This window comes from Nymphaea colorata, chromosome 13, assembly GCF_008831285.2.
Source record: "Nymphaea colorata isolate Beijing-Zhang1983 chromosome 13, ASM883128v2, whole genome shotgun sequence".
In the NCBI taxonomy this organism is placed as follows: Eukaryota; Viridiplantae; Streptophyta; class Magnoliopsida; order Nymphaeales; family Nymphaeaceae; genus Nymphaea; species Nymphaea colorata.
In genome coordinates, this window is record NC_045150.1 from 6,657,709 (window position 1) to 6,683,654 (window position 25,946).

General features: G+C 36.5%; 1 protein-coding gene across 1 annotated transcript; it reads left to right on the forward strand.

Annotated features, from left to right (window-relative positions):
• The first annotated feature begins 604 nt into the window (after positions 1-604).
• LOC116266943 (protein arginine N-methyltransferase 5) lies at positions 605-24,406 on the forward strand. The gene is made up of 23 exons (XM_031648459.2): positions 605-1,111; positions 6,082-6,202; positions 9,892-10,001; positions 10,483-10,575; positions 10,697-10,771; positions 12,568-12,662; positions 15,517-15,592; positions 15,699-15,785; positions 18,265-18,352; positions 18,936-19,027; positions 19,123-19,158; positions 19,315-19,383; positions 19,811-19,879; positions 20,023-20,076; positions 20,159-20,233; positions 20,739-20,831; positions 21,139-21,242; positions 21,374-21,422; positions 21,871-21,957; positions 22,178-22,283; positions 23,493-23,580; positions 23,690-23,783; positions 23,903-24,406. Exons 1-23 carry the CDS (start codon positions 977-979, stop codon positions 23,984-23,986), a joined length of 1,980 nt encoding a protein of 659 aa, XP_031504319.1. The 5' UTR covers positions 605-976; the 3' UTR covers positions 23,987-24,406.
• The last annotated feature ends 1,540 nt before the right edge of the window (positions 24,407-25,946 follow it).

Genomic DNA, 25,946 nt, shown 5'->3' on the forward strand with positions numbered 1-25,946 from the left:
CACGAGCTGGTTTTTCCGGGCATAGGCTCGATCGAGTTGGGGTATCGGGTACTGGTTGGGACCTGAACCTATTGCCCAATGTACACAAAGTATTTTGACACCATGACAATGTGGAACGTGATTTTTTTTTTTTCATTTAACACAAGTTTGGTATTAAATACTTGATATTAAAATACCATTCAGACATTTTAAAATAGACGTTTAAATACTACGTCAAAGGTCATTTGGCAGGAACACTTTGTGAATAGTTTTAATCTTTGGGCACAATTTATTAGACACTAATCTTGAAGACAAAATTGATTAGACATCAGAACTATGCTTCTTGAAACAAGTTTATAAGACACAAAATATTCCTGCTGCCTTTGAAATAAATTCGAAAGACAAAATATTCCTGCTGCCAAATTGGTTTGAAATAAATTCGGAAGACAAAATATTCCTGCTGCCAAGTTACTCGTGTTTAGAGGGTTGACAGTTGCATATGGCGGACTCACGCGTCCACCTTCCACTCCCACAACCAAGTCCGAGCGAGACGCCCCCGAGTCGTCGCTCATGAGCTGTGCCGCCGTCGTCTCATCTCGTTCATCTTCCCTTTTTGTTAAATCTAAAACCCTAAACCCTACACATCGAGATCGACCCGCGGTCCCTCTTTCCCTCGTCGTATACATAAACCCCTTCTCCAAGTAGACACACTCCGATTCTCCCACCCCTTACTTCTCCATTTCTAGAGCTCTTCGTCCCTCTCAGCCCCCAACTTGGGTTGGCGCTGTTGTAAGAGTTCAAGGCAGTGCTCCATCCTGCAGAACTTAGGGCTCATTTTCTTTATGTACGGGATTTTCGTGTTTTCATCTGCTTGACGAGATTGTGGGATCTCGCCTATATTGGAGAAGGAGATTTTAGATACCATTTTATTGGGGTTGTTTTTGGTGGTTATCGTTTTCTGTTGAAGAAAAAGAGTGCTCTATATCGGATTCGAAGGATGCCGCTCGGACAAAGGGTGGGTGATAAGAGCGACTCTCGATACTGCGGTATCGAGACGGAGTTCAGTGATGACATGCCTCAAGTTCTCGCGCACAATAAATCGGGAGGGTTCGATTTCGTCCTGGCTCCCCTGGTTTGTACTAGACTGTGCTGCCATCTCTTGGTTTCATGTTTTTGCTGGCCATAACACATGAACTACGTAATTTCACATGAGAGTTTTGCTTGCTTCCAGTTTTCCACGAATTCTTACGCTTTCACGTGATTTTCCTTTTTTGCTTGGAAAATATTGCGGTCATACATGTCGAGTATTGGTGCATGTATGTAAACCGTGAACTTTTCTCGGAGTTGATAACATACACATTACGCAGCAAATGGTTCAGGAGGAAGACTTTTCTGATGAGCCAGTGAAGGAAGAAGGGGTGAATGTGAGTGTCTGTGCGTGAGGTTTTGGGGGAAGGAGATCGTATGTATTAATGCCGGTTGTCTATTTAGGCTTTCTTTCTAATTGGTGGAGATTGAACTTTTGTTTTATGCGACGAAGTGTCTTAGATCATGGTTTAAATGGGCCGATTTGTAAATTCAATGGGGTTAGTGGGTTCATGCAATGAAATGAGTTGTTCTAAGCCCATACCTAAAATGCGTACAGGAGGGAATACTGTCTCTGGTATATTGGTGGCTAATTAGCCAGTCACACCTGAGTTCTTGTGAGCTCCATTTGTGTGAACGGTCAGTAAGCTCACCTATAGTATCGTGGTGTTTGGTGATTGTAGTGGAAAGATAGACTTGCTGCATATATCTTCCATTCAATTACATTTACCTATAAGTGATGAAAGTAGATGCTTTCAAAAATATTTTTAGAGAATTTTGCATAAAAAATGTTATTGAAATTAGCACTTTTTGGTCATTATTTGGTAAATTTCTAGTCACCTTCATGACAATGTGCTGCAAATAGTCGGTGGGCATTTTGAAAATCTGTTACTGGAAAAAAAAACCAGCTTTTACTTGATGTATAGTAGTTAAGTTGAAAAATTGGTCCAAATCATAGGGTAGAGAAGAAGAGCGGTAGAGAAATCTGCATAGTGTGCACATGTGGGAGGAGCTTTTTGCTTATGGTGCACTCTTAGCAATCTCTTGTTCTCCTGTACTATTGATGGGCTGGCCAATTTGTGCTTTCACTTTTGTGGTCAAAGTGCACCTAGACTTGGGGTGCTCAAACGCCTACGCTGAGGCACCCATGTGGCACAAATATATATTTTTTAATTTTAACTTTAAAAATATTTAATTTGCTTTGCTTGTTCTATCTTAGAAGTTAGAATATGTTGATTAAGTTGGAGGGGCTTTATAACCCCCACATTGTCCTTTGTTGGTTATATTAATGCAGGATTTCCTAAAATTGTGTTGCAAATTCCAAAAAAAATTTGTGCCCTATATTGAAACTTTTCCAGGTTATTATTCAAATGTCTGAACCATGAAAATTTATTGCATCTCTGCAAGAACAGACTTAATGAGGTCTTCTAATTTAAGGACTTTATTTCTTTGGCATGTATATACTGGGTGAAATGTGTAGGTAAAACTGTCTGTTATGTTGGTGGCTAATTAGCCAATCACATCTGAGCCCTGGTTAGCTCTATTTGTGTGAATGGTCAGTAAGCTCACCTACAGTATTGTGGTATCCGTTAATTGTGGTGGAAAAATCATGCAGATGCATATATCCTACTCAATTGCAGTTACCTACATGTGACAGAATGGGCAGGTGGAGGATATTAGTTGTTAACACTTAACACTGTGATAGAAAAAATTGCTGGAACTGTTGTTTTAGAAATGCCACACTGAACTTGGTTAAAGTTTACGTCACTTAGGTACCGGTGCGGAGCACTTCCAAAAAGTTTGGGTATGGAGACACACACACACACACACACATATATATATATATATATATGTATATAACAAAAATAAGATTTTAAACAAACAGAGAATATAGGAAGTTCTATTAACGAAAACTAAGTTGCCAGAAAATTGCTGGCCGCCAAAAAATACTGCTGGACAGCTTAGTTGTCAATGCGTCTAGGCGCTGCCTAAGCGCCAGCCAATGCCTGGTTGCTTGTGTTACTAACTCTTCAGTGCTTTGAGATTACTTCTGAAATTAAGTCATATCTATTTAAATGTTAAATCCATAATCAAGAATTGCATTTAGTCTGTAAATGAAGATGAAGAAATTTACCAATATTTAACAAACTTTTATTATGTTACTTGTCTACTGAATATTTGATGACCATGAATTGATAAGTGTATGCATCAAAGAGGAATTTTACCACATAGTTATTTTGGAAATGTTTTACGATTCATTTGTGGACTATCGTGTACATAGTTCATATTATTTCTTTGTAGCTCTAACATCAGACTATGTTGAAGTGAGGTCTGCACGTCTCTTTGATTGCTAGATATGCACTAAACAGGAGAAAGTGGCGGTCTTTTTACCACAAACCTAGGTTTTAACCATTGTCACAGAAAACGTGTCCTATTGGACAAAAACGCGTATAATACGCCAAAACACAATCAGCTGTATAAAACGTCAAAAAAGGTGTTTTCTTTAAAACGCCAGAAAATAAAGAATGTGAAAAAAACACATATTATACGCATTTTTTGCATTTTTTTAATGATTTTTTATTTTTATATAATTTTCAGGATTTATTAAATGTTTTGATTTTTTTTAAAATTTGCCGAGGTTTTCTCGAGAAATTCCCGAGATATACAACTTTGCCGTATTATACCTAAGAAATTACTCGCCGATAATACCCATACACGTCTTTTGTGACAATGGTTTTAACATGGGTTAGAAGGCTGGCATAGGTTCCATAAAATATGTTTTAAAGCACATAAGATACATACAGAAATTCATGCTTTTATAGATTGTGTACTTAATTTATGGCTGAAACTTTCACTTGATGAGTTGATATAGAATCTGTAATTAACACATGGCAAACTGTACTTAGAGAACAGAAGTTATATAATATAACTATACATAATATAAATTTGTACGACATAGCAGTGTATAAAATACATGAATTTAATTTGAAGGGAAGGTGACATTTAACCTTCCCATTGACTAGGCGTGCCTAGTCCAGCGTTTGTGCGCCTAGGCGCCAGTCTAACACCGTCGCCTAAGTGATGGTCTTAGGCGACGGGTGTGGACTTACGCCTAGGTGCCAGTCTAAAACCGTCGCCTAAGTGATGGTCTTAGGCGATGGGTGTGGACTTACGCCTAGGAGTCGCCTAGGCAACATCGTGACAACTAAGCTAAACAGGTAGAGTTAGACCGCAGAGAACATGTACAACCCTTTAATGTCTATCAAGCGCTCTTCATTCCATTGTATAGATATGATGGTTTAAAATAAAACCTAATTAGTGGACAAAAACAGATATGGTCAACTTGGATTGAGTCCAGAAAAGGATGGATACAGCCAAGATGTGTTGACGCACCCAACACTGGTTTGAGCCGTGTCTGGGCCGTGCCTAAGGGTGTACCAATGGCCCTACCTGTGTTGTACCCATGTACCTCACCCAAACAAATTTCCCATATGACAGAGGATAAAGTTGTTTTTCTCCTAGTTATATTGCTAATATTGCATGTGCAATTTAGTTAGTGAAACTGCACATGAATCTGTTGCTGTACTGTCATGAAGTTATTGCGACCTTTAATTTTGATAAATTGGCTTATTCTCATGGTTTGAGTAGTATACAAAAGAAGAGTGGCTGCTTACTTTTATGCCAAGCTTATTCTTGGTACCTGGTTCAAGTGAATGGGACCTGGTTCAAGTGAATGGGATTTTGCTGATACCTCAATTTTGTTTTGTTGCCAAGTCTTGGAGCAACCATAGTATAGCCACTTGGCATGCTTAGTGGTAGAAGAGCATCATGTTTAAATTAGATGTCAGAAAACTTTGTGAAAAATTTAAGGGACCAAATTTCATGCTTTTTTTCCATCTTACTATTTGTACGCATGCAATTCTATGTTTGCCCTTTTCCTGGATTCTTCATCCGTTTGGGGTCTTTGTATCTATTACTGTTAGTGCTTAGTTTCATATTTCCTTTCACATATTCATTGAATTGGATTTGAGTTAGATTGTTCACATTTGCAGCATCATTTTGTGTTGATGAGATAGCAATAAGGCTAGTAATATCACTTGTTCAGGCATGTCAAAATGGAACAACTTGTGCCAGGCTTGATCATCAATTTGTTGAATAAAATGAGATTTTCATTGAACTTGCTACTTTTGCCGTACTTTGTAAATGACATGCCGGATGGTCCTCATCACCTAGGCTGAAGTGGCGAGCAATGAGTCTAAATTCAACATCCAGACTCTCATCTTGGCTTTTTCAAGTGAGAAACCTGTTTTTGAAAAAGATGAAATAAATGGTCATTGTGTGAATAAAAGGACTTTGCCAAAACCTACTCCCAGTTCATTTGTGAGAATAAAAAACCAAGAGAATGAAATGTAGCATTTTTTATTGAAATTTGTTGTTTTTCTGTTTTTTTTTCTTATTTACTGCTTGAAATACCTAGTTCTGCTTAGGCGTCCGTAGGTTCTAGGCTCTACCTAACACCTTTAACAACAGAACTGTTTTGTTGATTCTTTGAATATAATGCTTCAAAGGCTGCAACTTCTGACAACACATGCATTCAGATTTAAATTTTCTCCAATAGGAAGCTTTTTCAGAAACTGAGTTAATGTACTTGCTGTTTCTCTTGTTGTTGTATACTGAATGCTGGTATGTGCTTATTGTATATAAAATCCATGGTGGCTTATATTGAATCAAACAAGTTATTAATTAATAAAAGCGTTTTTGGTACCTGAAAAAATGTACTTTGGATGAGTATTATGGTTGCTGTACAAGGAGAGCATAGAAGGGTGAAATTATTCAGTATAGTTTCGCCTTTTTCTTTTGATTTGCACCTTAGTAGATGTGGTTTGACACTATTGCAAGGTCAATGTGGTTTGAGCTTTTGTTGGTGGACTGATGTATATAGCCTTTTAAGTTGCTTTGTGATCAATCTGACTTCCTTTTCCTTTTCATTAACTAGATGTATATGATGCTTTGCAGATTGACCCTAGCTACAGACCTAGCCTGTTTGCAAGTGATGTTAGTAATGAATCCCGGCCGCTTCCATTTTCGGGGTCTGACCTAGTTCTCAGTCCTGCAGAATGGAGTGGTCATGTTGTTGGTAGGTAATAATGCTGGATTTTTGTTTTTTTCTTTTCCCTCGTTGTTTATTCATATCCCTTACATGTTTGAAGAGTTAAATTATCTCTATGTTGGTGCGTCCCATTTTAATGTTTCTTGTTTAAAAACTCAAAGAATTGAAATAAAATGCTCTAAGGAATGATAAACCAAAAGGCTGTAAGAATTGAAAGAAGGAGATAAGCATACCCAAACTTGAGCCTAATGGCCCTGATCAGCTTTAACTTTTCATTTCCAAAATGCAAATTTAATAAGTGAAGAACATTTTTAAAATTGTCTTCCAATAAATAAAAGATTCACATGAAACAGTGGTTAGTAGCCAATCATGACATTTTATTACAAAATAAAATGTCTATCACCAGATTGATATGCAAATCAAATTTCAAACGACCAATGTTGCAAAATATAGTACCTCAAGACTCTCAACCATTCTAGAGAATTATGCATTTTCATGGTCAGATTAATAGCTATGCATTTTCTATTGCATTTTTCATCGCCATACCAAATACCTCCGTCGTTATGCATTCATAGTGTAGCCATAAGCATCATGCTCTTGTTTTTAACACCAAGGTTTATGCCTAGTATTGTTTGGCAAAGATGTTTTTTTTTTTTTGAGAAAATTTTGGCAATTTTAAATGACAAAAACCTTAAAAATTAGGTAAAAGTAAAGTAGAAGAGAATCTAGTGAGACGTAAAAATAACTAGATAAAATGATATTAATGTTTGAATGATGATAAATAATTGAATTTTAAGTTAAAATTTAATCCATGGTGATGTCAATGTTAAAACAGAGAAAAACAATAAAAAGGAAAAAATGTGATACTAATGTGTTACATTTATTTTCATGCTTTTTCAATTTTCAAATTATTTGTTTTCACATACTTTATGCTTCTTTTTTTAACAGCTTGATATCTTTCTTTTTGAGAGAAGTATGATACTTGTGGTTATGATTCCTGGAGAAACATATGATATCATCAGTAGTGATTTAAAGTTTGGCAGTTAGTATTTAATATGGATCAAAATGATTCAGTCATTCAACAGAATCAAGTAATCAACATCTGGATATTACATGTACTTAATCCGCATCTTTATATTGCATTTTTATGTCCAGACCAATATTTAGTCTTTATGAGATCATTACTAGTGATGTACAAGTTAAATATGGTAGGGAATATGGATCAATAGAGCCAACACTTGCACAGAATCAGATAGCTACCATTAGTAACTTGAACTGATAAGGTCGACCCAATGTTTTAAAACCCTGATGCTGGAATGGTGAAACTGGTAAAGAAAAAAACATAGAAAACAAATAATTTGTTGGACAAGAGAGGAGACATGACTGGACAAGTGACAGTAAGACGCTGGAAAAGGATGTGGAGAAAGAGGCACTGGAAAAAGAGAGAGAGATACCGGAAAAAGGAAAGACAAGGATGTAAGAGGGAGAGAAGGAGATAGATGCCAGACATATGGTTGGTAAACAAAATAAAAGGGGGAAGTGGTGAATAGTGAAAGTTGTAGGAAAACAAAGGAAACTTCAGAATCTCAGATATTACCAGATACCTTGTTGATCTATGTCACATGAGTGCAGGGTGCGGGTGCAGGTGCGAGTGCGGATGCGGGTGCCAGCGCGGCGTATCCCACAAAATTTGGGTGCGAGGGTGCGGTGAATGTTATCCGTATCATACGATAGGCACGCGTATCGTACGATACGTATCGTATAGGTCGAAGAAACCTACACGATATGCGTTCGATATGCAATACGCGTGCATATCGTACGCATATCACCCGTATCGTGTGATATGGGGGCCGTAGCCGTATCGCACGATACGTGGTATCGCACGATACGTGGTATCGCACGATACGTGCGATACATCCCCGTATCGTACGATACGTGAGTAAAATTAAAAAGGGGCCCGACCGCCCCCTTTTTTGAGTGTTCTTCTAAAACCTACGCTTCTCTCTCTCTCTTTTCTTGTTTCTAAACACTACATATAGTCTAATCAATATATGTTTTGACTTTTGAACTTATGAATTGTGATGTAATCGAATTCTCTTCGGCTGCTTATTATGTTATTTGAATGTATGATTTCTTATTTTGGAATGTGTTGTTCATACTTCGTACTTCATATACATGAATGTTCCTTTAAATACATTTTTCTTGATTTTTTCTGATTTTTGCTTGTTTTTTCGGTTTTTTTGGATTTTTTATGACTTTTTTCTATTTTTTATAAATTTTTAATATTTTTATTAAAAAATTAATTTTACGATACGTTACGATACATTACGATACGGTGTATAGGTCGGCCCGACCGATACGTGATACACTATGCCTTTGATAACATTGGCTTAATCTGTCCTTTTTTACTTTTATTACTGTACATAAAGAAAAAACGGGACAGAGAGAAGAAAGAAAGAATAGAAAATATTTTGAACATGCACAAAAAGGATGCAGTTGGGATGCGTGTCAGAGCCACACCCGTATCAACATCAGCACCAGGGTCGTGTCGACACGGGTACGTCCCCTTTTTTGAAGAGTCCATGTACGTAGTTGTTGGGACTAGTGTGGCTGCCATATTCACTGTTCCCACTGTGCATCTTGGAAACCAGTTGATTGATGAAGGTTTTGATGCCCTTTTTTTCTTTGAGAATGGAAGCCACTGTAGAAGAACAAGAAAAACCTAGTAGTTAGGTTTCTCTTATAATCTGTTTAAAAATTACCAGATAACCTTAAAAGATTTCATTGTTAGTTTGTTACAAAACCTTTCCACACATAATTTTGTTGAATTTAAGTGTACCTATGACTCGTTGCAAGTCTTTGAACTCTCACTTGAAGCTTGCTGGGGTTTTTGATGTATAAAACCACACATAACTTGATTGAGTCTTCTTTGACTTGTGACTCAACCAAGTAAAGCGAGTCTTCCCCAAGTATTGAGTACCCTAATAGGTTGGCCTAGTAAGGGGGTGTATCGTGCTGAGTCGACAAATTGACTTTGAGATTTTTGTCTTGTTGTGGGGTCGAAGTATGTACTATCATGCAAGTGCTTGGTAACTTAAGCTTGTCTTTTACTCTTTCAAGAATGGTGGAGAAATGAAAAGTCCTCTCTTGTTCCTTCTGTTTGTAGTGGAAGTATGAAAAGCAGAAAACATTCTTTTTAATGTTTACTTAAAGGGGACCTCCTTCAGTGTAAAACCCCCAAGGCTATATACCCTTGTGTCTCCGGTTCTGGCTTGCTTGAGGTGATGGGTGGACCTACAATTCACCCTTCAACTCGAGTGTTGCACTTGCCACTATTTGCAGCCCAGACGATTAACACATTGGAACATGACAAAGGCTACGAGATTCAAACGTTGAATGCTTTGGATGTGAACCGCCTTACCGCCCAGTTGCACTACCTCCCTTGAGGCAGAGCATATAGCATTTATGCCATTCCACATGCTGAGTAACTGTGTCCCATTTTACCTTATTTATATGCCTGAATAAGGTGTGGATGCTCCTGTACCTAAAGAAACAATAGTCTCAATAACCAGTTGATTGTTCTTCTTTTCCTAAATATAATTTGTATATTGGTTTCTTGCTATATGGTCCTCTGGACCATTACGTTTCTAATGGTAAATTCAGGATCATGAAGGCGTTCTTCTGATTCATGTGTTGCAATATCTTATGGTTTTCAGGCAAAATCAGTTCTTGGATTGACTTGGATTCTGAAGATGAAGTTCTTAGGGCTGACTCAGAGAAAACATTGAAGCAGGAAATCTCATGGGCTTCCCACCTCTCTCTGCAGGTTGACTGTTTATAAGTTACATTTCTTTAAGATCTAAATACGTGTTGTCATACAGTTGTTGGTAAGTGCTGTTGGCTGGATACGAAATGCATGTAGCAACTGTTTCTAGTTCTGACGAATGACGGAACCTAAACTATTTCTGTACAAATTGTCTGTTTGCCTCTTACTCCACAGTGAGACCATGTGAACTTTGCAAAAGAAGGACTGATATTTGTTTGGAATTCCTTTGTAGTGTTTGGAACATTTGTCATTTCTTAACGTAAGAACTGTAGTGCTTAACTCTTATACAAGTGCCAAAATTGTGAAAACATTCTCTAATGGACTATTCTGTTTTCATGTTGGAAGTATAAATGCTGTAAATTCCATTTCTTTTGTCTTATTTTTTCTTGTAAGTGGTCTGAAGAGATTTTGATTAATTTGTAGTCATCTATCTACGTGTTCTTTGTTGGGTTCCACAAAATTTATTTATCTGGTTTTGTAGGCTTGCTTGCTTCCTTGCCCGCGAGGACCATCTTGTAGTAACTACGCCAGATGTGTCAATCAGATTTTGCAAAGCTTGAATAGTAATATGCAGGTGACTTTAATAATAGTCCTTTTCTTTCATTGAGTGGTTTTTTTTTTAATTCACAGGGGGCCTGCATGAGCTTATTTACAAAATTCCTTCTAACGCCTACCCTACCTTTTGTTGATATAAGTTGTGGCTGAGAGTGCCTCTTGAGAAAGTAGACATTGATGATACAAACGCCATGCTGAATGATGCTGAACATATGGTTAGCTTGGTTCTTCTCTCCTTATGTCTCTGTTGCTTTCCCTTTTTTCCTTTTGTTGCGCAATAGCCTTGTTTCTCCTATATTTCTGACTTCTGTGTCCACTCTGCATCTACTTATCTGGCCCAGAGTGGTTCTGTTCCAGTTTCAGTTCGCTTTGGATTAATTCTGTACTGTACTTGTATCTGGCCCGATTAAGCCTGGTTCGGTTTGATAATATTATTTTTATTGATTTTTATATATAATTAATTAATTATATTTATATATTATTTTATATTAAAAATATATATTTTTTAATTTTAACCGGTTTGGGGCTCGGGTGTTGGGTCGGGCGAGGGTTGGGGTTTCGGGTGTTCGGCCTGCCCGAGTTCGACTCCTTATTAGGCAGTGCTGGCCCGATGCGCAGGCTTATTTATGGTAGTGTTTAAAAGGTTCGGCAAGTTAATGGCTAGATGGTCAACCCCCATAGGTCGACTCTGAATGGTTTAAGAACTTGTTCTGACTCGTCAGACTCATTTGACACATTAGGATCATGAGTTGTCTGACACTTAGGTGGGTTTTCTTTTTTTTGGCAAAACATTGATTTTTGTTCTTGAGCCAAATCATAAGTTACAGAGATGGGTGATTCATGTGATATAGGATTTGTAAATCTTAAATGATTAATATTTTCTTTTTAGATAAAAAAAACTGGCTTTAAGAGGAGAAGACCAAACCAATTAGGGTTGCTCTCTTTGCTTAATTTCTCTCATCCTTTCTTTCTCTCATCGTTTCTGGTGCTCAACATTCTTTTTTTCCTGGGGACTTCTGATGTCTGGTCCAGTGTCAACAGTTACTCCAGCAATTAAAAGGCATGTTTGTTTTAAACTTTTTCTATTTTTTTTTAGTTTTTTGATACCACACATAGATGTATATATATTTCTTCCCCGGCAACATTGGCTTCCCAAGCTCTATCCCTCCCTTCTTGTTGTCGGTAGTTATTGCCAAAACAAGCTACTATACAGGAAAAAGAATAACTTTTACAAGCTACTATACAGGAAAAGAATAACTTTTCGCAATATTTAAAAAATACTGTCAAAACAAAAGCATTGTGATATTTTCACTGGATTTTTAATTTTCTTTTTACCATGTTTGCTTATTTTAACATTTTACTAACTGTTTATAATTTTTTATTTAAGTTGTCATACCCTCATAATTTTTTACGAGATTTCATGAGTTTTTTTGGATTCCCAAGGAAAACAAATTTCCTTATTCAATACAAAACAGAATTTCACTGATAAAAACCCATGATAAATATTTATGACAGTGAGTTCTTATAATTTTAAGAATTAAAGTTTGGTACTTAACTGTTCCAGTTGGTCTGAAACTCCAAATATGTGAGTTTTCAACCATGGGAATTGTGGTTCAACTTATTTTTCTTCTTGGATGACTTTGACTAGCGAAGGAACTAATAGCAGATTTTTCTTCTTGAATGAAGAAAAATCTGCTATTAGTTCCTTCACTAGTCAAAGTCATCCTAGTAACTTTTCACAGAAAATGTGTTTGCTTACTGACTTTGGGCTATTGACTTGTTATTCCATGCCATAGCAATTACTGCATTGACTAATTTGCATGATAACTAGATGATTTGGTTGGAGTTGGCTGAGAGAGCTGCATGATTGGGATATACTATCATATGTCATATGTTCTTGTGTTTATCTCCAAATTGTGAGATACCATGATTGGTTACCAAAAACAGTTTCCCTTTTGGATTATTTTTTTAACATTTATCTTGGTTTTTTTTGTTATTCCTTTCTCTGCAGGGCAGAGAACATGTGGTCGACAGCTGGGAATGGTGGAACTCATTCCGTCTCCTATGTGAACATCATAGTCAGTTGTCCGTCGCTCTTGATATATTGTAAGTCATGTTAAGCAAATCTTCCCACCAGAGAGTGGTAGATTTTAATGCTTGGTGCGAAAATGACATATGTTTGCATACCATTTGTGTTGTGAAAAAGTGGTTGAATAGATAATACAGACTAAAGGATGTAATCATCTTCCAACCTATTGTGAACACATCTATATTAACCGTGGAAAGTATGAAAACATGTCTGCCTGTTCCTGGTTCGTGCCTTTTGTGTTTATGCCAATTAACATATATTTGCTTTGTGGCTTTTATTTGGATTCTTGGAAGCCACTGAAGTGTATTAATCACTAGATTTCTTTCATTAATTATTAATTCTGTTTGAAGTTTTCCTTTATTTTGTGATTTCTGATAAGTTCCTGTGTTTTCTTTTTTAGAATTTTTACCTCACGGGGCCAAGTAGACTTGATAGAGCTTGGTTTATAGGTGGCATTTGCTTGCAAGTGTGTTTGTGAATATTTGAGCCATATTGAGAGCCCCAAATCTGTTGCGTACGGAGTACATCTCAGATGTTGATGCCGCTTGCGTACGGAAACAAACATATTGCTTTCTTTTCTATTGAATCATTTATAAAATCATAGTTGTTAATTGTTATTTTTATTACTTATAGACATAGATACATAAATTTTGCTATCCTTCCTGCATCCATGCCCATTTGTTCCTGAAAAATGCCGCACCTGCACCTCCGCTCGAACCGACACACACACCACTCACCTATTTGACGTAACTTCTGGGCAGATTCCTCATTTCTTCACAAACCTGACCAAATGGATGTGGTTGAATAGTCTACAAATCTATATTCTTAAAAAAAAAATGGAAATCAGTTCTGGCATTCAAAATTGATGAAACAATTAACTTAGGCAGTTGTTTTTGTTGATTTTAATTTTTACCAAATCTAGTCTACACATTGAATTTGAGCACTTTCTTTTAATACATAACTTTGAACAATCTGCACATATCCAAACAGTTTTTTCGATGAACTAACATATACATGCGGTTAGATGAGTGAAACAACACTGGAATCCACCAAGAATCCAGGCACCTATATATATATGTTTGTAATTTTGTATAGTTTATTTATTTGGTTATTTATTTTTTAACTACAAGTATCAAGTAATATGAATGCTAGTGTGCACCACCCCGAGTTGCCTGTCATCACGATCAGATGGCTTCCTAGTGCACTAATGTCAAGTAGTTATAATGCTGGTTATATTGTTAGCTGAAAATCAGGAAATCAGGTGTCTAGTTCAGATTTGATGAAACAATCAACTTAAGCTGTTGGTTTTAGTGATTTTAACAAGTCTGTTTTTTACATTGGATCTTGATTTTCTTTTAAGCATATACTGTGGACATTTGAACATATCCATGCCGTTAGATAGTGAAACATGACTGGGATCTGGCCAAGAGTCCAGGCGGCCAAATCCATGAACCTCACCTATATATGTAGCTTATTTATTTTTCAAAAAATAAGCACTCAGAAATATGCGTACTACCATCATTTGCCTCTGAACATGATTGGATGGCTCACAAGCAGACATGCGTCCAGTAGTTTTAGTGGCAGTTATCTTGTTAGCTGTCAGCCATTGCGAGCTTGTCCGGACTTTTGATAGTGGTGTACTGTTGTGCTCTTATTTAGTGTTCAATTTTAAACGCGAGAGAAAGAGAGAGAGAGAGAGCGAGAGCCTAGCCATTTGAACTCTCATACGTGCAAGGGAAATATGTGCATTTAAATTATGCAACCCCAGGTCCCCAAACAATGCTCCTGGCGCACATCTGACTTGGGTGTGGCAGCTTACGTGCTAGACCCATCCGTCATATAGATCATGATCCACAAGATTCAAACAAAATAATATGGAAGTTCATATATGAACTAAAAACAACAAAAGATCTCAAAATAAAAAGAAAAAATGTTGTTGAATAGGAGAAAAAAGGGAAACTAATCCTTAACCCTAAAGGTTGTAGAACACAGCAATATTTCCTAAGAAAATGAAAACAAAAGAGAAATAAAGGGGCTTTCTCTCATCAAGAGAAAGCCGTTAGTAGAAAAATCCTGTGTGCAGCATAACAGTGAAAAGGATAAATGAATGAACTTAAGTGTATAAATCACTTTAGGGTGTAAGTAGTTGAAATGTCATTTAAAAGAAAATTGATCGGGCCGGGATCTGACTCAAATCTGATCTGGTATGTATTAAGTGCACAAACGCGGGCATGTCTACATAGGTGCTGGACCCAAATCCATGTACATATATGACAGCTCAAAATGCATATATTAGGGCTAGAGTAATATGAAATTTCCTCCTTATACTGACAGAAGAGCTTATAATTTCTATGGCATGTGAACCTTTTGATCTGTGTACATTTTCTTTTTTACTTTCATCTGTGAACCAGAGTGTATGTTTATAATGATTTTAAAATTCATGATTTTATATGCAATGTGGTAATTTTTACATTTCATTAATTTTTTTGTGATGAAAGTGCATGATTTTTTATTATAAGGCTTCCTCTCGGTTTCTTTTGTGTTTGAAATATGGTAAAAATGTGTTATTACTTATTACGTTATCTGTTGTTTTTTAATAACTGTCCTATGTTTTCCTTGATAAATGGCCTTCAGCCACCTTGATGTAGGGGGAGAACGACAACCATTTTCCTCATTGTTGTACCATTTAATTTACCTTTTTTTATCTTTTTATGCTTTTCTATTCTTCAAGCTTCAGGGTTCTACCTTATCATACTTTTGTGCTTTTTTTCCCTGATTCTTAATACTTAGTTTGCACACATGCTTTTGAGGGAAAAAAAAATCTCACTGTCTAAAATTGTATTGAATTGCAATCTTACTATTGCCTGCTAGTGGTTCATTGCCATCAATTCCCTCTATTGGTCGGTGGTTCGGGGAGCCTGTGAGAGCAGCTATTTTACATACCAATGTAAATATTTCCTAAGGTTTGCATGTTATTTTTTTGGATTCTGTTCTTCGGGAATCTGCTATATGGCTCTTTCTGTGGAAGTGTGATACAATTTTTCATTTACCAGTCATTCCTCACTAATTCAAGAGGGTACCCTTGTCTGTCAAAGCGTCACCAGAGGTTGATTACCAGCTTCTTTGACCATTCTGTCCAGGTGAGCTATAGTAATTCCGATGGTGAGTTTTCTTGTATTAATGTTGTCATCTACAACTATTGATCGTGACATTTTACCTATTTAATCCGTATCTTACCATATGGATCCATATCATATGATATCTATCGTAAGAGTTGTGGGAGGGTGAGTTTCAACATTTTAAAAAGAAATAGCTGAGAAATCATTGTCTTAAGGCTGAATCACCAGCTTGAAGGGATGTGCATGAAGATGAAGAAGATAATGATTATTGTATCATTTGATATTAATCATGATCTTATTTAGTCATAAACATTATTTCAATGCCCATTTGACAGTGAACCACTAAAAATTATACGTTTTGATGTGATGTCAAATACTTTAAAGTTAGACTTTATTTTGGTAATGTGTCGTTACTTATGAACGATAAATCATGAATGTTAATTATGTGTAATAATTTTTTGTATATAACATTTTTTTCTTGATTTTTCAAGATTTTTCTAAATTTTCTTGATTTATTCTTAGTTTTTATAAATTAAAAATTAACGATATGTTTACAATATGCTTATGGCTGGTTATGATACACCTTTTACAACATTGATTTTACCTTTCTAATCTTTTTACAATGGATCTTTACTGGTAATATAGTCAATCTTTTAGGGCCTGCCAAATGCCTTTTTGGGTGCGTTTGGATGGGTAGTAGACAACGTTTTTAGAAAAAGCTGTTTTCTGAAAACGTCATTTTTACATTTGAGTGAAAAACCTTGGGGGGGCAGTTTTTCACTCAAAAACTGGTTTTCAACTCTCCCACATTTTTACATTCTAGTCCAATTTGTAATTAATCGGCTTTATGGGAGAAGTAACTTAACCTTGGTAATAAATTGTTAATGAAGGTTCATAAAATGAATTACATTCAATATTTTCTCTTTTGACTGAAATAAGATCTATATGCATGTAGCTTGCATTTTAATGTTATTGAGGTCTATTGACGTTTTGTGTTTAAACATGTGTTATCTGTCTTATTTGTAACATATTAAAAGATTTAAAATATAGAGGGATTGTTTATTAAAATTCTATGAATTTTTTGTTGTTTTCATCAACCAAGTCATTTTGATTTTGAAATTAAAATTCTATATTGTGAAACACATAAGGAAATTGCAATTGAAATTTCATTGCCATTCCATTTTGAGGTGGAATTTTGCTTTTAACATTTTGGTTCTATATCAAAATTTCAAGATGCCAAACCCTGCTAAAAATAAGAGAACCACATTTCTTTTATGTAAATGTCATTTATTTGGTTATTTGAAAAAGATAAGTAGCTGTGCATTTTGCTTAACTAGTTATTAACCTAACATTCAATTGAAATCAATTTTAAATGACACTTTTGAAAACTAATTTTTTTGTCATCCAAACAAAAACTAGGTTTGGATAAGTAAAAACCTGGTTTTTGTCATGGTACCCAAACATGCAAACCAAGTTTTCAAAACACATTAAAAAAATTGGTTTTACAAATTGAAGTTTTCTCAAAATCCACTTTTTCATGGTACCATCCAAAGGCTACCTTAAAAATTGAGCTTATGATTTTTTTTTGAACCAATGGAGATAGTGATGTTGTTTGTTCATCTTTCACTCAGATACTTGATTAAGCCTGGGGAACCCTTGTCAGTACAGGGGTTGTCCGACATAGGAATGTTGAGGCTATTGGGTACCTGTTTGGTCGGATTCGACCTGTACGTTTAAGAAAAAGGAAAGCAATGGCCTTGTGTTTGTGTTTTCGGCTTTTGCTGGGTTGGGGGGGGGGGACTGGATTTTGACCTGGGGAGAGAGAGAAGGAGGGAGGGAGTGATAGCTTTGTGGAGGTGAGAGAGACGTGTGCACCTGTGCATAAGGGTGAACGAGAAAAAGAGAGAGAGAGAAGCATGCTCCACTTATGATGACAGTGAGAAAGAGAGAGAGAGAGAGCCCTTGTTTATTGTCCTTGTTTCAAGGAAAGACCAAGTCTTTAAAGTTTAAACATACAAACACCTTCAAAATATAGCTCACATTCAAAAGAGCATGTATGTCAAATTATAAGCAAAAGCAACATCAAAATCAGCGTTTTCTATATATACACACTCTGTCCATACCCATATTTTTAAAATATGCTGTGCCTGTACCAGCATTGCCATAACTATATGGGCGTGCATACTGGCGCACCTGTGACAGTTCCTGTGATTGGGCTATGTTATGAAAAAAAAAGGATTCACTTATCTTCGAATTAGAGTACTGAAGGCATGTAAAGTAATGATTCATAGCGATGTTCTAGATATAAGAAAGTTGAAGGTGCACTCCATGAGTGACCCTTCTGCACTCATTTTCTGCTGTTATCTTCTATCTCAATTAGAAACCAATGTTCAGATTCATTGTTAATTTGCACTGTTCCTATCTAAATATTGGGAGGAACATTTGTTGCCATATTTCTGTGATATGATTGACACTTTCTATGTATTTTGGGCATTGACAGATTGTCTTGTCTGGAAGGCTGCTTCATAATATTTCTGCTGAAAGCTCTGGATGTGTGTTAATTAATGGCAGTGAAAATCATGTCGAAGGTATATCCCGAGGAATTTCTTTCCCCGTCAGTGCTACTGTTTGGATTTAACGCATTATGAATTAACAGGCTTTGAATGGTCTCTGCTAACATAAATGCTCCTCATTTTTTCAGATCTGCCATCATATTGTCACAAATTTTTGAAAACCATAACATAGAGGGCATTTCAGAAATATCAATGGCTTCTAATTTCAATTGATCAAATGTTCTCTCTAGAATATCACCGACTCTCTTATGTTAACAAAATTATCATGTTTCTTGGTTCTTGTGAGCAGCGTAGGAAAAGCTGTCCAGTAAGTTTGTATAATTTAAAGGTGGATATGTAATTTTTAAACAAAGCAAGTAGAGCTAATAAAAAACATTCTAATCTAAGACACTTCTTATTTCGAAGTGAAATGCTGTTTTTGCAGCTGTGACTTTGGCCCTATATGCATGTTTTTCAAGTTCATGAAATTTTTCTCTGTTGAAGCAATTAATTGTTCAGTTCTTTATGGGTATTCAAACACTACATGAAGTTGTATTGTCTCGTTTTTATAGATTGAGATATTTTTTAGATATTACTTATGTTCCTATTTCTCCCTCAGGTGTAATCAGGCATCCGATGCGACCATACTTGGAGTATGTTGCATTTCTTTATCGAAGAATGGATCCACTTCCTGAGCAGGAACAATTTGAGGTGTGATGGAGTTTTCGTTTGGGGGTGTGGAGCTTTATGGTAGTAGTATTTGGTAAATTGTGATTATTGATTGATGTTAAACTCTTTTATCCCAGATTGGTTACAGAGATTTCCTGCAATCACCTCTGCAGGTACAATAAAGCATGTTCTGCAGTTCTTTTATTTATTTATTTTGGTTTGTGCATGTTTTTTTTTTTGGGTGGTGGAAGGGGGTTTACTTCCATTGGTGGTAGAGTTGCTGTTTATTTCTGGTTTTGGTTTTTTTCATCCGTTTTTTCTTTGTGCAGCCTTTGATGGATAATCTTGAAGCTCAAACCTATGAAACCTTTGAGAAGGACACAGTTAAATACAGCCAGGTTAGCTTTGTCTTTTTGACAAGTTTGTGTTGGTTCATGTTTGTAGACACAGTGAACTACGTCCACTTTAGGTTTGTGTTTGATAATTAGATCATGTTTGTGTAAGTTCTCATTGCATGTCAAGATTTGGTTTTCTTGAAGACCTTTCTTATTCTTCTTTGGAAGCTGTCAATGTCGTGGGTCTTTTTCTAGGTGACCCATTCAGCAAATTAGTCTTAAGTTTGACATGCGTTTATCTTAGCCTTTTTGGGTTTCTAATTTGCGCTCATAGTCCTTTTATGCATTTTTGTTTCCCTTATTCTTTTTTAGCTAGTTAATGTTTTGAGTGCCTCTGATATTTTCTTTTTAGTTTATTGTCCTTCCAACAATTCTAGTGGTTCCTTTCTTTGAAGTTTGACTTGTACATATTTTTTTCTCTTTTGAACAGTATGAAATGGCAGTGTACAAAGCACTGCTTGATAGAGTTCCTGATGAAAATGCTTCCACAATGACAACTGTAAGATGTAAAAAGATACACAATTAAATGGTTTTCCATGTTTTTTTCTTGTATATTGAATAATCATTTGCTTGTTCCTTGCTTTTGACTGTTTTGTTCTAAGTTGTGGTGTATGACATTATTCTCTGGTTTTATCAACCTAGGTATTAATGGTTGTGGGTGCAGGGCGAGGTCCTCTTGTTAGAGCATCATTACAGGTTTTATTCTGTTTTCTGGTTGTTAGTGTTGGTTTTTATTTCTAAATATTCTTTCATGCCCAACTTTGTAAAATATGTGCAGGCAGCTGAAGAAGCTGGGCGAAAATTGAGGGTTTATGCTGTGGAAAAAAATCCCAATGCCGTTGTGACTCTCCATGTGAGTTATGTTAATTATGTCAACTTCCATATATAGGGATTACTGTGTTTTTGATCTGAAGCTGAAGATAATTGAATTTTGCTCCATCAGACGTCAACTTTTCCTGGATACTAAGTTGTTCATTTTCAAAGGTGCACGCCTAAGTATGTCAATTTTCAGGTTCTCTTTCCTGAGAAACTACTGATCAGTGGTTTCTATCTATTCCGAGTTTTAAGAAGAGCTTAAGGAGTGTTTGTAGAAAAAATCAACAACTTGTCGTCACCATTATCATGTCACTGGCCTCTTCATTGTGCTTGCATTTTTCAATTCATAGGATGATAGGAGTAAAACTGCAACTAAGGAAAAGTTGATCTAGAACAGCTGATACCTGGAATTTTCTATTTTGGGAATGGTTTCATCTTCATGTCTGAATGAGCATCCTTGCACAACATTTTTTTTGTGTTCATTATGTTTATGTGAATAATTATTTATATTTTTAACAATTTGAATTGCTATACTGGAACAGAGTTTAATCAAACTTGAGGGTTGGGAGACAATTGTGACTGTAGTTGCCTGCGACATGAGGTCTTGGAATGCTCCAGAGAAAGCTGATATCCTGGTAAAAATTGGTTGATAACTTTATACCAAACAAAAGCTTGGTTGCTTGTTGAATATATTTTTTTTAAGTCTCAATATGTTGCTTAAGATAGCAACATGGACTCTCCTTAAATTGATTTCAGAAAATGCTTCAGTTTAAAGGTGTTATGCTTCATGCCCTAACTAATCATACATCTCTGCCAAAACTGCTCTTTATGCTTAAATTGTCGATCATTTTGGTTTCATATCTGTAAGAGGATGGACTTTAATCTCTATAATACGTCTCCTTTGTTATCTTTTAGTAATTTTTTTAACTGAAAATTGTGTAGGTGAGTGAGTTGCTGGGATCTTTTGGTGACAATGAACTGTCTCCAGAGTGCCTTGATGGAGCACAAAGATTCCTCAAAGAAGACGGCATTTCAATTCCTTCATCGTATGCAAACCCCTCTACCTTTTTGCTGGTCTAGTTTTTCTGTTTTTTGAAGCTGCTTCTTATTTTTGGTCACTTCTGGATTGCGGGGTACTTTGATATTCATATATACTATGCGATCGATTTGGTTGCAGGTATACAAGTTTTCTTCAGCCTGTGACAGCAACAAAGTTGTACAATGACGTATGTTCAACTTTAGTTTGTTCAATGTCCCATCAATAGTATGAGTAATGTTTTTATGCCTTCTGCTGTCCTTTTAGTTTGAAATGCAGCAGCAGATCAGTAGTATAAGAAACGTTGTGATGCTTCCTGTTGTTCTGCTATTGAATTTAAAATGCAGCAGCAAACCAGTAGCATGAGGAATGATGTGATCCTCTCTGTTGCCCTGCTTTTTGATTTAAAATACAGAAGGATTACCTAAACATCTAAACTTTATATTTGTTATTTTTTTGCTGTTTTTAAAAGTATGCCTTCAGTCGTACTCATTTATTCAAGGTGATTGCTAGTAAAGTATTTACCAACAGTCTTCAAATTTTCATGTGTAACGGCTGGCTGGATGGTTTCAGGAACTTTTTTGGTTTGATGAGGTAGAGGTTCTATTGGACTTATTCTTACTTTTTTAAATATGCAGGTTAAATCATACAAAGATTTGTCGCACTTTGAGACAGCTTATGTTGTGAAATTGCACAAGGTCGCCAGGCTTACTCCTTCTCAACCAGTAAGATCTTCTACCTTCTGTGCCTGAAGATCAGTTTTCATTTAACCAAATGTTATTTGTGTGCTCGGAAACTCCTTGGCATGTATACTAGTTGTTTAATTTTCTTATGGTTGGTTTGTGCAGGAAGCAGTAGTTTGTTTTTCAATTTGTCAGCTTTATACATTCTTATTATTTGAAATGTTGCTAAGAGCCTTTGGTTCAATGTTTTGATGTTTTTCAGGTTTTCACATTTAATCATCCAAATTGTTCGTCTAAAAACAGCAATAATAGGTACAAGAAATTGCGGTTTGACATATCCACTGAGACAGGTTCTGCATTAGTTCATGGTATGACTTGATTTTTCTTTCTCAATTGGTCCAACCCAAATTTTTCCTCTATGTTTTACCTGCTGAATTTGTTTGATGGTCTGCTATTGTGTCAGTCGGGGGAACTTATTTTTATCTGCACAATAATGAACTATTTTCTCCAACTTCTTCTGCATGTATTACCACTTTCCAGGATTCAAGGGAAGAACAAGTTGTGAATATTTGAAGTTTGTGGGGACGATAGAAACAATTAATATGGTCCTTTTGGCAGTAATCACTTAAAATTTTAAAAAATCTGTACATGCAGAAGAAGTTGGAGAAAATAGTTCATTTTAGCATTGTACATGCAGAAGAAGTTGTGGATACATGTTTGGTGTTGACATGGTCCTGTGTGGACCTGTTTGTGTCAACCTATCTTTACTGGCATTCCAAGTTTTATCGGAGCTTCCTAGGGTTCATGAATTTACTATGTGCCTGTTTTGTCCATCTTTGAATGTTAAATTTACATATTTGTCAGCAGGAGTAGTCAAGAAACTCTATTTTTATGAACACAACACATCTAGTAAGAAAACATAAGAAAAGTCACTTTTTCATTTTATGTTTCTGCTTGCTTCACCTTTTGGAACGGGAAAAATTATGGCTTAGAAATTTTGAAACGTCAATAAGCTACTCAGACTAGTTCTGTGTTAGAAGTCCAAAGCTATTTTATGAAAAAAGGGCGAGGGTGTGGAGAAGCAACAATAGAAAAATTACATGACTAAGCAATGCAAGCAACAATAGAAAAATTACAATGTGCCGTCGCCTCATCGACTCTCATATTAAGTGCTAGAATAGATCTGGATGTAGTCCATATCCATGACAAGACCAACCTGGGGCTTTTAGCTTTTTAATAAACGTTTTTGTTACTAATAGTCTAATACTGGTAGAAAAGTTATAGTAGTTTGGGAAATTGAATGGTTTCAAAAACCTTGCACAAGTAAACCGGGCACTTAAGTTTAAGGGCCTTCGGTATACTTGGTTGTAGTCAAACTCAACCACTCAGCTGACCCTATCCAAGTACTAAATATATCTTGAGTTTGTGGTTTGTTTTTTCTTTTCAATTCGGATCATGCTTTGTTTGATGCATGTAGTGATGTAGCTTGCATCTGTCTCATACAGATAACTTGTTGAGAAAGATAGTGTTTGTAATATCTATTTTATATAGTATATCACGTCTGATTTTATCTGTAGGATTTGCTGGCTACTTTGATGCTACACTTTATAAGGATGTTCATCTGGGTATTGAACCCACAATGGCAACACCAAACATGTTTAGCTGGTAAATCTTAGCATTGTACAAGATGTGCTTTTAGTTGTATAAAGGAATTTCTACGTGATGCAGATTTTTAGTTCCTTGATATTGACAAGTGAAATACTCACCTTGCCAGGTTTGCAATTTTCTTCCCATTGCGCATGCCCGTATATGTGCCATCAGGCTCTCTACTCGAGGTTAATTTCTGGCGTTGCTGTGATGCGAGCAAGGTATTTGGTTAAATAAACCGTGATTTGCATTGCTCGACAGTTTTATTTGATTGTATGGCTACATTTCTTTATTTAGCTAGAAACAAACTTATCTCGAGCTGATTTCTTTAAACATGCAGGTCTGGTACGAGTGGTGTGTTTCTGCTCCAACACCAACACCTTTGCACAACAGCAATGGGCGGTCGTATTGGGTTGGCTTATGAGTCGCGCTTGATTCGAGTGTTGGTTAGTACAGATCTGAAATTGATGAAGACCGCTGATGAGGAAGCTTCTTGTACCCCCACAAGCAGACAAGAGGAGGGGCCGTGCGTTCTGTATGTTATTTGGTGTAAATTATTTGTTCTCCTTGCTGGAATTATAGTGGACGTTTGGAAGTGGGAAATTGGTAGGCGAAAGACTGAGGGGTTCGGAAACAAATTGGAAAAGCTTTTCACGTCCGAGGAACAGGCACGCTGCTAGGTAAAATTTTAAAGGTTCCATGTTTTTGGAAGTTGTGTAGTACTGTCGTAGTGTTTCATATTCTAGTCATTTCCCTACGTGGATAAATTAATTGAATTTTGGACGCTTCACCCTTCCTGTACCACCAAAAAGGCTATATAAAAACTTCCTGGTATTTCAAAGCATTACAAGAATTTGATAGGCTGTTCGAAATGGTGCATCTCCTGAGATTGGGGTCTCTTCAACCTCTCTGGGAAAAGGAAAATTCTTAATCCATACTCGCTAATGGTTACCATGGTCTATCTTTCATCGCAGATCAAATCGCCATGACAGAATCTGGTCCATGTCCCAGCCCTCAAATCCTTGGCACAACGATGTGCCATCGTGTAATATGGCTTCCAAGATTTAATGCGTAGTGCTTTGTTGGGTTTCTCGGCGGGTCTCTGATACCCCCCCATTCGTTAAAAGGATAAGATTTTTATTTTTTATCACCTGGTGAAACAAGGTCAAGCCAGCCCTTCATTTCTCTTCCGGTGCAGTCCCAGGAATTGTCGTGATGACGCTTGGTTTTAATGGTTATCCTCCTTCAGCTCTGACTTGCCACAGGTTTTCAATTCCTTCTCGAGGGTGGTGGGTGTTGGTGGTGCGCTATGTGTCTCCTGTAGTACCTGGTCGTTGAGATCTCGTCGTCACTGAGGAAGGATACATCGCAAAGAGATTGATTACACCATATCCTTCTAACGTCCTCCGGTGCTGGCCTCCCGTATTGGGACAATTTGGATACTATTCGCTTGCTGTTCCTCCAATTCTCCAGGACTTGTTCTGCATTATTCTGTTTGCCTATTAGCAAAACCTGGCCTTGGGCATTCCATATCCCACGTCTGTCGTGCTCTGCAACTCCCTCCGTTCCCTATCTTTCCCTTGTTTTTCTTGTGCTTCCATCCCCTCTGTCAGGTTCCTTAGGTTTCCCCTCCTATTGGAAGGTGGCCCTGAAGCATAAATTGCATTGACAATTGCAAAGGCAATTTATTGACGATAAACATATTTGATGTCGGTAGTATGGGGCTATCTAGTAGTTGACCTGTTGAACCTGTTCACTAGTTCTCTTTACTGGTCTATCGACGTTCTCTCATGTGCTGCATGCCCATCTTAATGATAGTGTTTATAATATGAGTATACATTATATACTCAATACACTGAATATGCGTACGAGCTAATCATTTATGTGCGCGAACAACACAATATCTTTCGTCAGAGGCACATCAGCATTGGAGATTTAAGAATATATCACATGATCTGTAATAATTGACACGCAAATACAAATACATGAAGTCTCCTTTAGAGAGAAAACTACGATTCGATCAGGTAACTGTGCGACAAATTATCGCACTTCACATTTTATCATATTATTGATAATGTCTAATAGCGACATATGATGTCGCTTTCTGCAATTTCTATAGAACAATGACATTTATGGTTCACAAATTAAACGTATTGTGCTTGTAAAAAATCAACAATGTATTATGGTTCGTAAATAATATTCAATCTAACCACACAGCGATGTAATATTCAAAAGACCATGTACGTTATATTAAACCCTGCTAAATAATTAAAACGGGTTGCACGAAGTTCGAGATTCTAAAGAAGGTCGAAGGGGACGAGGGAACAAGAAACAACCGCAGCGTTGGCCCCCAAAATAAGAGATACAGGGTTCAATAACACGAG

Coding starts and splice junctions, on each gene's coding strand:
- LOC116266943 (XM_031648459.2), top strand. CDS start 977: ATGCCGCTCGGACAAAGGGTGGGTGATAAGAGCGACTCTCGATACTGC. Junction 1,112..6,081: donor ATTTCGTCCTGGCTCCCCTG/GTTTGTACTAGA, acceptor GATGCTTTGCAG/ATTGACCCTAGCTACAGACC. Junction 19,028..19,122: donor CTGAGCAGGAACAATTTGAG/GTGTGATGGAGT, acceptor CTTTTATCCCAG/ATTGGTTACAGAGATTTCCT.